Source organism: Anabrus simplex, chromosome X (assembly GCF_040414725.1).
Source record: "Anabrus simplex isolate iqAnaSimp1 chromosome X, ASM4041472v1, whole genome shotgun sequence".
In the NCBI taxonomy this organism is placed as follows: Eukaryota; Metazoa; Arthropoda; class Insecta; order Orthoptera; family Tettigoniidae; genus Anabrus; species Anabrus simplex.
In genome coordinates, this window is record NC_090279.1 from 212,122,335 (window position 1) to 212,135,287 (window position 12,953).

At 41.2% G+C, this 12,953-nt stretch overlaps 1 protein-coding gene across 3 annotated transcripts in view; it reads right to left on the minus strand.

Moving 5' to 3' along the window:
- LOC136886347 (PAX-interacting protein 1) overlaps positions 1-9,705 on the minus strand; it is a 136,616-nt gene extending 126,911 nt beyond the window's left edge. For all 3 annotated transcript variants that reach the window (XM_067159085.2, XM_067159083.2, XM_067159082.2), the window contains exons 1-4: positions 9,527-9,705; positions 9,189-9,373; positions 8,782-8,959; positions 155-347 (exon numbers count right to left, since the gene is read on the minus strand). In XM_067159085.2, the coding sequence (XP_067015186.2) occupies positions 155-347; positions 8,782-8,959; positions 9,189-9,373; positions 9,527-9,622 (652 nt within the window). In that variant the 5' untranslated portion in view covers positions 9,623-9,705. The remainder of the gene's footprint in view (positions 1-154; positions 348-8,781; positions 8,960-9,188; positions 9,374-9,526) is intronic.
- Positions 9,706-12,953: the final 3,248 nt, after the last annotated feature.

Below are 12,953 nucleotides of genomic sequence, written 5' to 3' on the forward strand. Positions count from 1 at the left end.
AGCAACTCTGGACTGAAAATTATGGAGAGAATGGAGTAAATCAATGGTCACTGTTAATATTAAAAGACAATACCAGTTGGGATGTCATTTAAAAACAATGAAAGTTAACCATTCTTCCTAAGATAGGTTACTGTTAATATGTGAAACTACTCACCTGACGGACCAATTGGTTGGGGACGAGGAGGGGGAGGAGGAGGGGGTGGTGTTGGAGACTTAGGTTTGGGAAACGTAAGGAGTCTTGGATGATAGATAGCCTCTTCACATCGGCTGCGACCTCGCACACTATCACACACCCAGTCTGGAGTGATGATGGTTAAACTGTGGCGAACAGCATGTTCATATTTCACCTGCAGATTACACAAGTAGCATAGTTAATTTTTATGATGCAATACATAATATTAAAGGGAGAACAACCAGAAATCAGAAGAAGAAAACATAACTTAAAAGATCAGAGGAAGGTCACTAAGAAGTGGATTCTACTGAGGTGCAAGAGAACTGACTGTGAGCAGCTATGTTATAGTAGAATAACGCTAACACTAACTCGACTCCAGATTACTTCTTCTTCCTACATCTGTGGGGTCGTAGGTGCAAACTGTATCGCACGTGGATTCGGCCCTGTTTTACGGCCGGCTGCCCTTCCTGCTGCCAACCCTATATGGAGGGATGTAATTACTACTGCGTGTTTCTGTGGTGGTTGATAGTATAGTGTGTTGTCTGAATATGAAGAGGAAAGTGTTGGGACAAACACAAACACCCAGTCCCCGGGCCAGAAGAATTAATCACATGCGATTAAAACCCTTGACCTGACCAGGAATCGAACCCGGAATCCTCTCAAACGAAGGCCTCAACACTGACCATTCAGTCAATGAGTCGGACCTCGACTCCAGATTATTCAACATCCTGTATAACCTGACGACTTGAAGAGCACCATGATTTTCGCTGGTCAAGCGAACATTATCTTTGAAATAAAGTGATCTATTAAGAACTAGACTGTAATTTCTAGAGGTGCCAACCTTTGAATAGGTTATCAGTAATGCCCCCCCCCCCGAAATCTGAGCTAAATCCAAAGTATCTCCTACCTTCTCAATAATGACATCTCCTTTGCCCTTCCCAAAGCATTTTAATCTGAAGCATTTCATATCACACAATAAAATTTGCACATTACCAGTTAGTTCTGTCATAAAACATTCTTTGAAGCTTGTTTCGCACCCAGCAGCTGCTTCTTCAGTGTGGATTTTCTTGAAGCATCCTTCCCGCTGTGATGGAATTTTCGCCTTCGGAACCATGTTCCATGTAGACCTGAATTCCCACCGATTTTTCCTAACAACACTGTAAACCATTTCTGTGGGAGAGTTACTGTCAGATACACTTAATGCTACAAATACAATATTACCTAAGGTTTTATAATGGAGAACAGCTCTTTCAATTACAATGAATTTTCAATCAGGAGGGTTGAGCAGTAATGTCCGAAGGATTCATTTTTTTCCCCTTTCCATTTTTTCCCCATAGAAAATTATGTTTTTGTGATGTCGCTATTTTTTGTAATAATATCCCCTTTGACCATAATCATGAGGTGAAATCCGTAATAATAATAATAATAATAATAATAATAATAATAATAATAATAATAATAATAATGTTCCACTTCTATTATAACATCTAAATTTCGAAAAGTCCTTGTTTAAGAAGCCATTCTCGAGGACAGTCGAGATTTTCTTCTGATGACACAGTTCTCTGCGAAACGTAAAGCTTTTCCACCTTATTTTCTTGACACGGATTAAAAACTCAAAAGCCTATACAGTATCGTGTCTATAAGTACGGGCTGTGAAAGCATCAATGGCAACAATAATAATGTTATTGGCTTTACATCCCACTAAGTACTTTTATGGTTTTTGGAGACGCTGAGAAGCGGCAATTTAGTCCTGAAGGAGTTCTTTTACTTGCCAGTAAATCTACCGACATGAGGCTGACGTATATAAGCACCTTCAAATACCATCGGAGAGAGCCAGGATCGAACCTACCAAGTTGGGCTCAGAAGGCCAGCACTTCAACCGTCTGAGCCGCTCAGGCTGGCAATCCGTAATTGTTGGCACCTCTGAATTTCCAACATAGTCCAAACAGTACAAACAGTATATGGAGATTATGGACATTTTGTTTCTCCATCACCTACGTGACGGAGCTGTACGAAGACGAAATGAGTGTGAAAGACAGTCAAGCATCACAACACTTTTTCCTAGAAAGAAATAGGTTAATCATTTCTTCTGTATTGTATGCAAGTTACTTTTTAATTTTTAACAATAATTATTTTAGAGTATGTTGTACTTTTCTGTGTCCTGTATTACGTTATAACTTTCATTAGAGTAGTTGTGGTAGGCTGATACTCGTATTCATATTTCTCCTCCAATTCTTCCAATTCTTGAATTCAGGGATGCCTTTAATGGCTTTAATGGCTAAGGAGACCAACCCTGGTATGAAACATACGACCACAATGGTTGCGCCTTTTTCCTTGTCCCCTGTAGAAATGTCTTAACAAGGTTTCACTGCACATGGTCTACTTTCTAAGTCACTAAACAGATAAGTAGTAGTGTTAAGAATTGAAAAGTGCCAATTTCTCATCAGTAACCTCAATAAAGTGAGCTGCTTATTACACTGAATGATTTTGTTGCATTTTGCTTCCATGCTATTGAAACAGGACGCCGTTCCACAATCCGTGACTTCACGTCCTCTATCCCCAGTGGACCATTTTTAAGGTTGGTACTGCTGTAGAAAGTCTCGAGCACATAGTAGATCGAAGGAGGAAGGCTGCAATTCACCCTTACCATGTGCTCGTGATCATGGTACCATAACTGTCAATTCAAGACTATTTAATTAATGGCTCTTGTATGCACACCGTGTGGTATTTAAGTAATTAACAAAATATTGAAAGTGAATTTACCGTGGTTTAAAGTGGAGTTTAATTGCGTATGACATTGAGATGAAACTAACCTCGCGAGTGATTTGAAATTCAAGTATGCTGGCTTAGCAGACGATTTCTACAGTACGTGCGGTCAATATCATAATAACCCTCTATTTGAACACATTAATTCCTACTCTCGCTACTGTGTGAACTTGCAAAGTAATTTCTCTGTTTTAATTTTTCTGTATAGGCCTATACTCCGCACGGCTCTACTTCCGAGTTGACGTTTTGGCAGACTTTGGCTCTGTCAGGTGGTTATGTGCTGAAGCATAGACATCCAACTAATCCCAAGCTGCCATTCATATCGATTTATATCGGCAGAGGACGATCTCGAAACGTAGTTGCCAACTCTAATGTTTATATTCACCACGTGGTTAACCTATCTCGCTCAGCGTATGTGGTATTCGGTACGGATCGTGATCATCTGCATTTTTCTTCAGTAATTAAGTGTTTTTTTCATATTAGTCCTTATCTCTCAAGTATAGTACAGTATAGTGTAGTTTACAGTTTAGCATAGCATAAGTTAATACAATATAGGTTTAACCCATTCACTGCCAAACCCGTATATATACGTTTTAGTGCAGTGTGTACTTCACCGATCTCACAAATGAATGCGATATAGTGACATGCTTTGAGATTCTGTGGAAATGCTCAAAGAAGTTCTGTACGGCAGATATACCACTCCATTTTGCGTGTTTTGAAAGCAATCTGGTGTTATTTCAGCTTTGTTGGAGTGGAACACCTTTCCCGCTAACGTGTAGCCATCATGGCACCTTGAAGTATACATTCATCTCTTGTTGATGAAGATATTGAATGTTTTCTCATAAATAGTGATTCTGGAGAGGTATATTTCGATAGTGAAGATGGAGAATAATGTGGCGATACTGAACTACAAGAAAGTGCGAGACAAAGTAGTAATGATGAATCTCATGCGGAATTTTCACCCCTTCCTCAGATGAATTATTTTTTCCCCAAATGTAAATGATTTTGATAATACCAGTTCTTGGATCAAAAATTTTATATTATATTTCAGTAATAGTATCACCGAGCGGAGTAGCCGAGCGTATTAACACGATACCGTACGGCTATGGAGGACAAGCTCTGCACTCGGCAGGCGAGTGGGTTCGAACCTCACCACCAGCTGTCCGGAGGATGTCTTTCTCCCCACCACCACCATTTTGCACTCCCAAGCAAATGTCGGGACAGTTCCTATTCATAAACCACAGCTGATTCCTTCCATTACCTTACCCAGTTTAATTCACCATCATTCCATTCATTCATTTATTATCTTCTCAACTGAGGTTTGCATCAGGAAGGGCATCCAGCCATAAAAATATGGTATAAAATATAATCTCACTTCATTCCCGACCCCGTATTTGGTTGCAGGGCTAAGAGGACGATATGCATTCCATTAATAGTATCAGTAAATATGTATCTGTAAAAGTACTACTTCCTTAAAAAAACCTGGCCCAGAGGGCTCAGCTGGTCATCAAAACTCGGCAGTGAAAAGGTTAATTATTCAAGAGTATAAAATAGCTGTAGTTTTATTTACGTCCATGTATCAATGCACTTAGTTCGTCGTGTTTACCATGTCTCAGTGTAGTTCTGGAGGACAAGTTGCAAGAAATCGAGAGGTGTGGGACAAGGCACGCCATTGAGAATCCATGCCTGTGAAATTGTGTCCAACGTGCGCAAGTACTTTGAGAAAGAAAAGGAAAATGGTGCTACATTGCTTCCTTTAGCACAAGCCGTACAGAGAACTGCCGACGCTACCAAATAGTACCTAAGTAAATACACAGTAGTGGCAGTTGAAAAGGAGAAATACCACGCTGAGGAACAATCTCCTGGATCCTCTAAGTTTGAAACACCGGGTAAGAAAAGGAATCGGGCCACACCAGTGACGAATTTGGAGAGTTTCCAGAAAGATGCCATTCATCGGCATATTTATGACTACTACCGCAGAAAAGACCACCCTACTGTTGTGAAACTACGTGAGTCTCTGAGGGAAAGTGAGGGAAGCAAGACTTCACTGAATGTTGTGGGAAAGGAACTGGGATTCTGTTACAAGAAATCAAATGGCCGGCGAGTATTAATGGAGAGAAGTGTTATTGTGATGTGGCGCTGCTGGTCTTTAAGGGAGGTTATGAAGGAAAATTCTGATCGGACTGCGTGGTTAAATGAAACATGGATCGATGCAAATAATACCGTAGGAGAAGGCTGGACCAATGATTCTGTGGATGGTACAATGGCAGTGCCCATTGATAAGGGGGAAAGAATTATTGTGCTACATGCCAGTATCGCAAACGGATTTGTACCCAACTGTTTTTACGTACTGAGGTCCAAGAAGACTGGCGAATACCACAAGCAGATGAATAGTGTTAATTTTCAGAACTGGTTTGAATATACGTTAATAAATAACCTGTCTGAAAATTGTACGATAATAATGGATAACGTCCCCTACCATTCTGTAATTCAGGACAAAGCTCCAATGGCAGCAAAGAAGTCGATTCTTGCCAAGTGGTTAAGGAGGCACAACATTCTTGGTGGCACGACATGACAAAAGGTGAACTGTTGCGGCCTGTGAAAGAAAACAAGCCACAATCTCCAGTGTATGCTGTGGACGAAATTGCAAGACGTCATGGACATAAAGTTATTCGACTTCCATCTTATCGCTGCCATTTCAATGCAATAGAGAAAATTTGGGCTCAGATTAAGGGTTATGTTGCAACCAAAAATAAGCGGTTTACTGTACCCTCATAGCTGCAGCTCAAAGCTACGCGCCCCTAACCGCACGGCCAGCTCGCTCGGAAAGAGAACACATTTGTTACTTTCATTGACCTGTCCCAGTCTCATCCCCCGTGGATAGGGTTGGTAGGTAGGATAACTTCTACAGTATCCCCTGCCTGTCGTAAAAGGCAGCTAAAAGGGGCCCCGGGGGTTCTCAACTTCAGAGCGTGGGTTGGCGACCACGGGGACATAAGCTGAGCTCGGGCTTTGCTTCCATTATTTGTGCCATGCTCCTCAGTTTCGTCTATCCTATCCGACCTCCCTTCGTCAACACTTGTGCTTTTCCAATCTCAACAGTATTAGGTTTGTGAATCCTAGCGAGTCTTTAATTTTCGCGACCCTCGTGGCCTTTTCTATGGCCGATATCTTCATTTTTCGAAGTGTTGAATCCCTTCCATTTTTTCCCTCTGATTAGTGTTAATAAAGGATGGTTGTCCAGTTGTACTTCATATTAAAACAATGATCACCGTCCCAGTCTCACCCTTGGCTTTTGCAATATGAAAGTCACTGAGATATGAGCGATGCAAATCATTACTAGCATTCCTAATGCAGCCAGTCCCAGTTATGAATGATGTGTGAAAATGTCACTCATAGCATCGCCTGGTGCTGTGTTTCAGAGGGCTTGGCAGACTGATATGTAACAATTATGTCTGGCTCGGCAAGGAAAGCAAAGGGAAACTACCTCACTCACTTCCCGAACACGCCTCTTCAGTAATGCGTAGGCCATTATTACAGTTGACGGCAGAGCTATTTAGGATCCGTGCAGTCTGACTACTCACCCTTTGTCTGCCTTTTCACAGTGATATTGAGAGAATGAGAACAGTTCAGTAGCTGAAACCGGCACCAAATAGAGGTTATTTCCCCTTTACAATAAACCTACGACGATACTAAAGGTGTTATATATCACCAAGATTGATAACTGCAGTTGCCTAAGTGCAGCCAGTATCCAGTATTCGGGAGGTAGTGGATTCGAACGCCACTGTCGGCAGTCCTGAAAATAGTTTTCCGTGGTTTCCCATTTTTCACACCAGGCAAATGCTGGGGCTGTACCTCAATTAAGGCCACGGCCGCTTCATTCCCACTCCTAGTCTTTTCCAATCCCATCGTCGCCATAAGACCTAGGCCTATCTGTGTTGGCGCGACGTACATCAACTTGTAGAAAGAAAAAGTGTTATACATACATACATCATAATTATAGACCATTGTGCCTTTCAGTGTTCAGTCTGCAGGCATCTGTGAATTTACTAAACGTCGCCACAATCCTCTACCCGAGCTGGAAAACCTGTTAGCCGAAGCTGTGGCGAATGTCAGTGCCGATGACTGGAGGAAAGTTGTGCGCAATACACAAGGATTAATACGTGAGGCATGGGAAAATGAAGATGTAGTGGAGAACTCCATCGAAAGTTTCATAATATCTTTGGAAGCTGGTGATAGTGACAGGGATTCATTGTTGGAGGGTAACAGTGACTCTGAGATCAGTGGAGCGTTCCCTTTGTAGGCCATAACCTCCTTCCTGTGCCAGCCATTAGCGGTGAGTGATGTGTTATTTCCTCATTCCCTTTTATTCTTAAAAATATATTCTCTTATTAGTGTCAGATGTTAGTAAGTGTAGTTATTGTGAATGTTTTTACAATCCAAATTCATTCGTTTTTCTGAGTACGGTAGTACATTTCACAAGGCCTGTTTACCGTGGTCGTATTGCATCAGCTGTTTTCGCACACGTAGCACGCTGGCAACAGAGGGAAGGCAATGCCCATTTATTTTATGAAACTTCATTTTAGAAGTAAGGCCATGCGGAGTATAAGTAATAACATTTTCTGGGGTGGATCGGTGGGTCCCTGGCAAGCATAAAGGAAGGATCTCTCCTTACTGCTGCTTCACGTATCGTTTCATATCTTCTCACTCCTAAACATGCACGCACGTTCCTAAATTGATCCATAATGATCGCATGTTCAAGCGGTATCGGATAGATCTCTTATGTTTTTTTTGCTTTGCATTTAATTTCCAGTATTTTAATGGTTCATTGTGATTTCTGTCGTGAATTTATCAATAATTTAGCCCTGGAGACAAGGCTTTCACACGCACAGAACGACTGTCTTTTGTTTACATGCCTGCGGCCTTGTCGAGAAGGATGTTGTCGAGCTCTCTACTTAGGAACTAATGAGTGGTGGTGGTGGTGGTGGTGGTGATTATTGTTACACCATTGATCTGGACTGGTTCTTGCCGTAAGGACAGTTAGGATAGGACCAGAACAAGACCAGTGATATAGGGACAAGCAAAGGGGTTCTGGGGGGCACACGCCCCCAGGTTAGAAGCCTCTAGTTTCGCGTGGAAACACGATTGGTCTGGACCGATTCTTGCTGTTTGGATGGTTAGGATAGGACCTGGACAAGACCTGTGATACAGTGATAGGCAAAGGGGAGCTTTTATTGTGCTGGGGTTGGCAACGGATTATGATTATCATAAGTTTACTTTACAAAGGAAATTTAATATGTCCTCCTATTCAATACATGCACATTTAAATGTCAGGTGTTGGCTTGTGACGTCGCAGTTTCATTATGGCTGCCCTTCACCAAGTTGAGTAATGTACTGACTGTGTACTAGGCCTAGGTCATAAATATGGCTACCATGCCAAAAGTGTCATCGCACTTCGCAAATATTTTCATTTAATAATCACTTACGAATAGACTGTGAAAAATCATAATTTCCACATGTGTTTTCCTTCTTTGGAAATTGTGGAATTTACCCTTTAGATTAAATAATTTCTGAGACCCAAATTGGAGATAGTTGGCTTGTGTACCGACCGCAAAGACAACAATGACTGATAGGAAATCTGCCACCTGGGCGACAGCCCTCAATGCACATCAATGATTACTGATTGTGACCACCCATGAGTTAATAAATATGTTGAACTTGAAAGGAGTGTTACAGTAGTTCCTTGAGCCGTTATTCTACTAGAACACATCCGAAAGCTAATGGTAGGGGTACTAGAATTAAAATCCTCATCAAAATAAAAATTGATATGGTCAGCTACTTACCCCTTCTGGTTTAGTGACGATCAAATGAGTACAGCTTCTGTCAAGCCTGAGAGATAATTTACCCCCATTAAATGTTATCATAGCCCATAGTGCTCTGATGTCTGTTCTGCTCACTTGTGATACACAGGCATGAATGCCACAAAACAACTGCGTATCCTCGGACGAGAAACCCTTGGTTCTGAGGCATATGTAAAGGAATGTTTCACAAAGTTATGCTGTAAAACTCTTCTCTATACATAAGTACAAGTTTATTTAATTAAATTACAGAAAATAGTATTTGAAACCAATAAACGTACATTAACAGCATTTTGTGCAGAATATAATCGCCGGCCTCCAATCCTCTCAACTACCCAAACGATTTACCAAAAATGTAACACATCGCAATATTACAATCAATTAAAGGATACGGCAAGAGTTTCTTGCATTTTTCAGACAATATCACCCAATCTTGAGTAACAGCCGGAACTTCATGTATATCTTTGGCGTACGAAATGTCACTTTCCGAAGCATCTTCTCCGAGAATACAGTGGGTGACAAAATCAGAAAAATAATTCATACGTTCACCACCATTATCTTGGAGAATATTGAAGACCTGTAATAATAAATAATATCGCTAGCTGCATTACGAAAAGCAAACACACCAGACGTACAACCCCTCTAGCATCGCATTGATTAAATACATGCAATTAAAAAAGCAAATCTACGGGAAAGGCTAGCGCATCGATCAGAATCTGCACTTTTTTACCTCATCTCGAATTTTTCCACTGATATAAAACTTGACATGCTTAAACAGAGGTTCTTCAAGTTTCAGTTCCTCAATACCATGCGTTGCTTCACCCATTTTTAGGTAGTGTTATCACTATTTACTTTTCATGAGAGAGTAACTTCACTTTCCATAAAAATACACATGCAAACACAACATCATGGCGGGTTGGCGCGCACAGTAGGATGCTTTTCTGAAGAGAGATTTCCTCCTGTCTACTGTAACGAGAGTGAGGTTATATTAACTTTGAATGTAGCAAAGAATATTTATACGATTTTACTCTACATTCCTATTTATGCATCTGTAATACCTGGTAGTACGATGGAAGGAGAGCAAAAATCATACAATACGCGGATAAGATTATATCGACCTACAGGATAGGTATCAACAATAAATTCGCAAGCGGTGGCATGTACTTTTCGTTGGGTTCTCCCTTGAATCTTCCCTCCGTAACTACAGTACTCAACAAAATTCTACATATTCTGGTTCAGTGCGCTTTTTATTTTGTTGCGTGTATGTGCGTACATTATATATAATAAAGGGTATCTATATACCAAGAAAAACATGTATTCGGGTATGCAAATGTAAGAGAAACGCAAAAAAAAACTAAAAAAAATGGTATTGTGGGATTTTTAACACGAAGTTACCGTTCTTAGTGAGACAGATCAATATCGTGTGTAGCCACCTCGGTCCCTGAGGCATGCGTGAAACACGATGAAACATACTCAGCACAAAATAATCCAATTTATTTTGGAGTAGATTTCCTAATCTTGGATAGCAGCTTCAGTCAACTGCTGAATGTTACCAGGAGGATTAGAACGGATTGCTCTCTTTAGTTCGCACCCCGCATGTTCAACACAGGTCATATCCGCAGAAATCCCGGCCTCATTACTCACTGCGCGCCATGCGTCTCAAGGTTCTGACTGTCCAGGCTGGCTCGATGACAACGAGCATTATCATCCGCTAATGTAAAGCATTCAATCACAGTGGCAGTAGATCTTGTAACCACAGATTTGAGGATATTGTCTCTGTATACCAGTCCAGTCGTGTTACCCTGGAAGAGAATTAGAGGCGTACATCGAACAAACATGATCCCACCTCAAAACATGATGGAAACGTTTGCAAGCTGATGGGGCTCAAAGATAAAGGGCTCGTTCAACACTAATCGAATCGCCTCCAGAGTCCAGACTCTGATCCTCTATTTTGTGTGAGTAGAGCAGACATTCCAAACATCGTCCCTGTGTCTAATATCGCTTACTCGTGTTTGCAAGCTACTATGTGCGCCATCTATGAGTTTATTTTCCTAGTTACCGTGACGTTCTGGGGTCTTGTCGCACGCCAGCGGCAACAATATGGCGACTGAAGTGTTTCGAGCAACGAGCTAGATCATTGGTTTCGAGGCTATGTGGAACGTTCTTTTTTTTTTTTTTTTTTTTTTCAGTCAATCTAGGGAATGACCATAAGTGCTTCCAGATGATATTTTTGTTTATATCACTTACATGTGGATTCCAAACGTATAACATGTAACGGTTAGGTTCCTCAGTTTGTCGAGACTAATTTATGATTATAAATTTAGAATTCAGTGGTCAGTCATTTAACAACAGATTACACCTGACAAAGAATCAATTTAATTTAAATAAAATGTTTAGTTCTTGAAATAACCACCAGAGTCTATCAAATCACACTTTTAATTTTGTTAAATTACAGGTTAGAATAATCCAAATGTGTTATTATTTTCAAGTTGATTTTAACTTTCGTTGTTTGTATGTTTTTGCTGACTAGCTGTCGCCTACCAACTCGATCTTAACAGCGCACCTAGGCGATATTTGGAGCACCTATTTTCATTTGCCTAACAATCGACCTCGCAATTTCGACATAAATATGTCTTATGGCTGGGGGTCATCGGAAAATTTGCGTTACGGAAGTTGGCGTTGCAATATGTGTGACCGAAGTCTAACCCTAGCAACAGCGCTGACTGTGATGTAAAGTATGGATAGATGGTCAGGCAATGTTACCTAGCAACCGCGCTGGCTGTGATGTAAGGTATGGATGGATAGTCAGACAATGTTACCTAGCAACAGCGCTGGCTGTGATGTAAGGTATGGATAGATGGTCGGACAATGTTACCTAGCAACCGCGCTGGCTGTGATGTAAGGTATGGATGGATGGCCAGACAATATTACCTAGCAACCGCGCTGGCTGTGATGTAAGGTATGGATAGATGGTCAGACAATGTTACCTAGCAACCGCGCTGGCTGTGATGTAAGGTATGGATAGATGGTCAGACAATGTTACCTAGCAACCGCGCTGGCTGTGATGTAAGGTATGGATAGATGGTCGGGCAATGTTACTTAGCAACCGCGCTGGCTGTGATGTAAGGTATGGATAGATGGTCAGACAATGTTACCTAGCAACCGCGCTGGCCGCGATGTAAGGTATGGATGGATAGCCAGATAATGTTTCCTAGCAATCGCGCTGGCTGTGATGTAAAGTATGGATGGATGGCCTGACAGTTTTACCTAGTAACCATGCAAACTACATCTTAGCGCTGGAGGTCATCAGAAATCAGCAACCGTTGATGGATGACCATGACCGGGAGACATATTTATGATCATTTGATTTTCGCAAAGGAAAAAATGGTATCTTTATTTCAATCGTATTTTCTTCTTCAATTTGTTTTAATTCTATTACATTCTTCCTTTGAATAATAATGTCATTGGCTTTACGTTCCACTACCTACCTTTTCGGTTTTGGAAGACGTCGAGATGCCGAAAGTTTGTCCACAGGAGTTCTGTTACGGGGCCAGCAAAACTACCGACACTAGGCTGACATATTTGAGCACACTGGACTGAGCCAGGATCGAACCTGCCAAGTTAGGGTCAGAATGCCAGCGCCTCAACCATCTGAGCCACTCAGCCCGGCATTCTTCGTTTATATAAATATATAGGACTCTTAAATAAGATGCCAAACGAAGAGAAAAGTAAGGTAGATGTGCACATCAAGTCTTGAAACTACATGTCGGGCTGTTCAGAACAAAGAAATGGGAGCCACGAGAGGATCAAAAACGTTTGGAGTACCGAGATAAACGCTTCGAAGCTACGTTGAAAGAAGTGCAAAAGTGGAAAACGAAGAAGAAACTGCAATGGTAAAAAAGAAACGTGGAAGGAAATATGTAGACGCAGGATTTAGAAAAAGAACTGGTTGAGTAGGCTACTGCATTGAAATGGAAAATCATTTGACCATGGATATGTATTTTCGGTTGAGGGACTGTCTGGAATTACCGCAACCAATTTAGCGTAGAGAGTGTTCGCCATTTATCTATAATAGTATTAAATAAAATTAGTGAAATCTGTTGAGAATATTGAGAGAGAAATGAAGGAAGTCAGGAAAAGTGCCGTTGCTGTCAAAC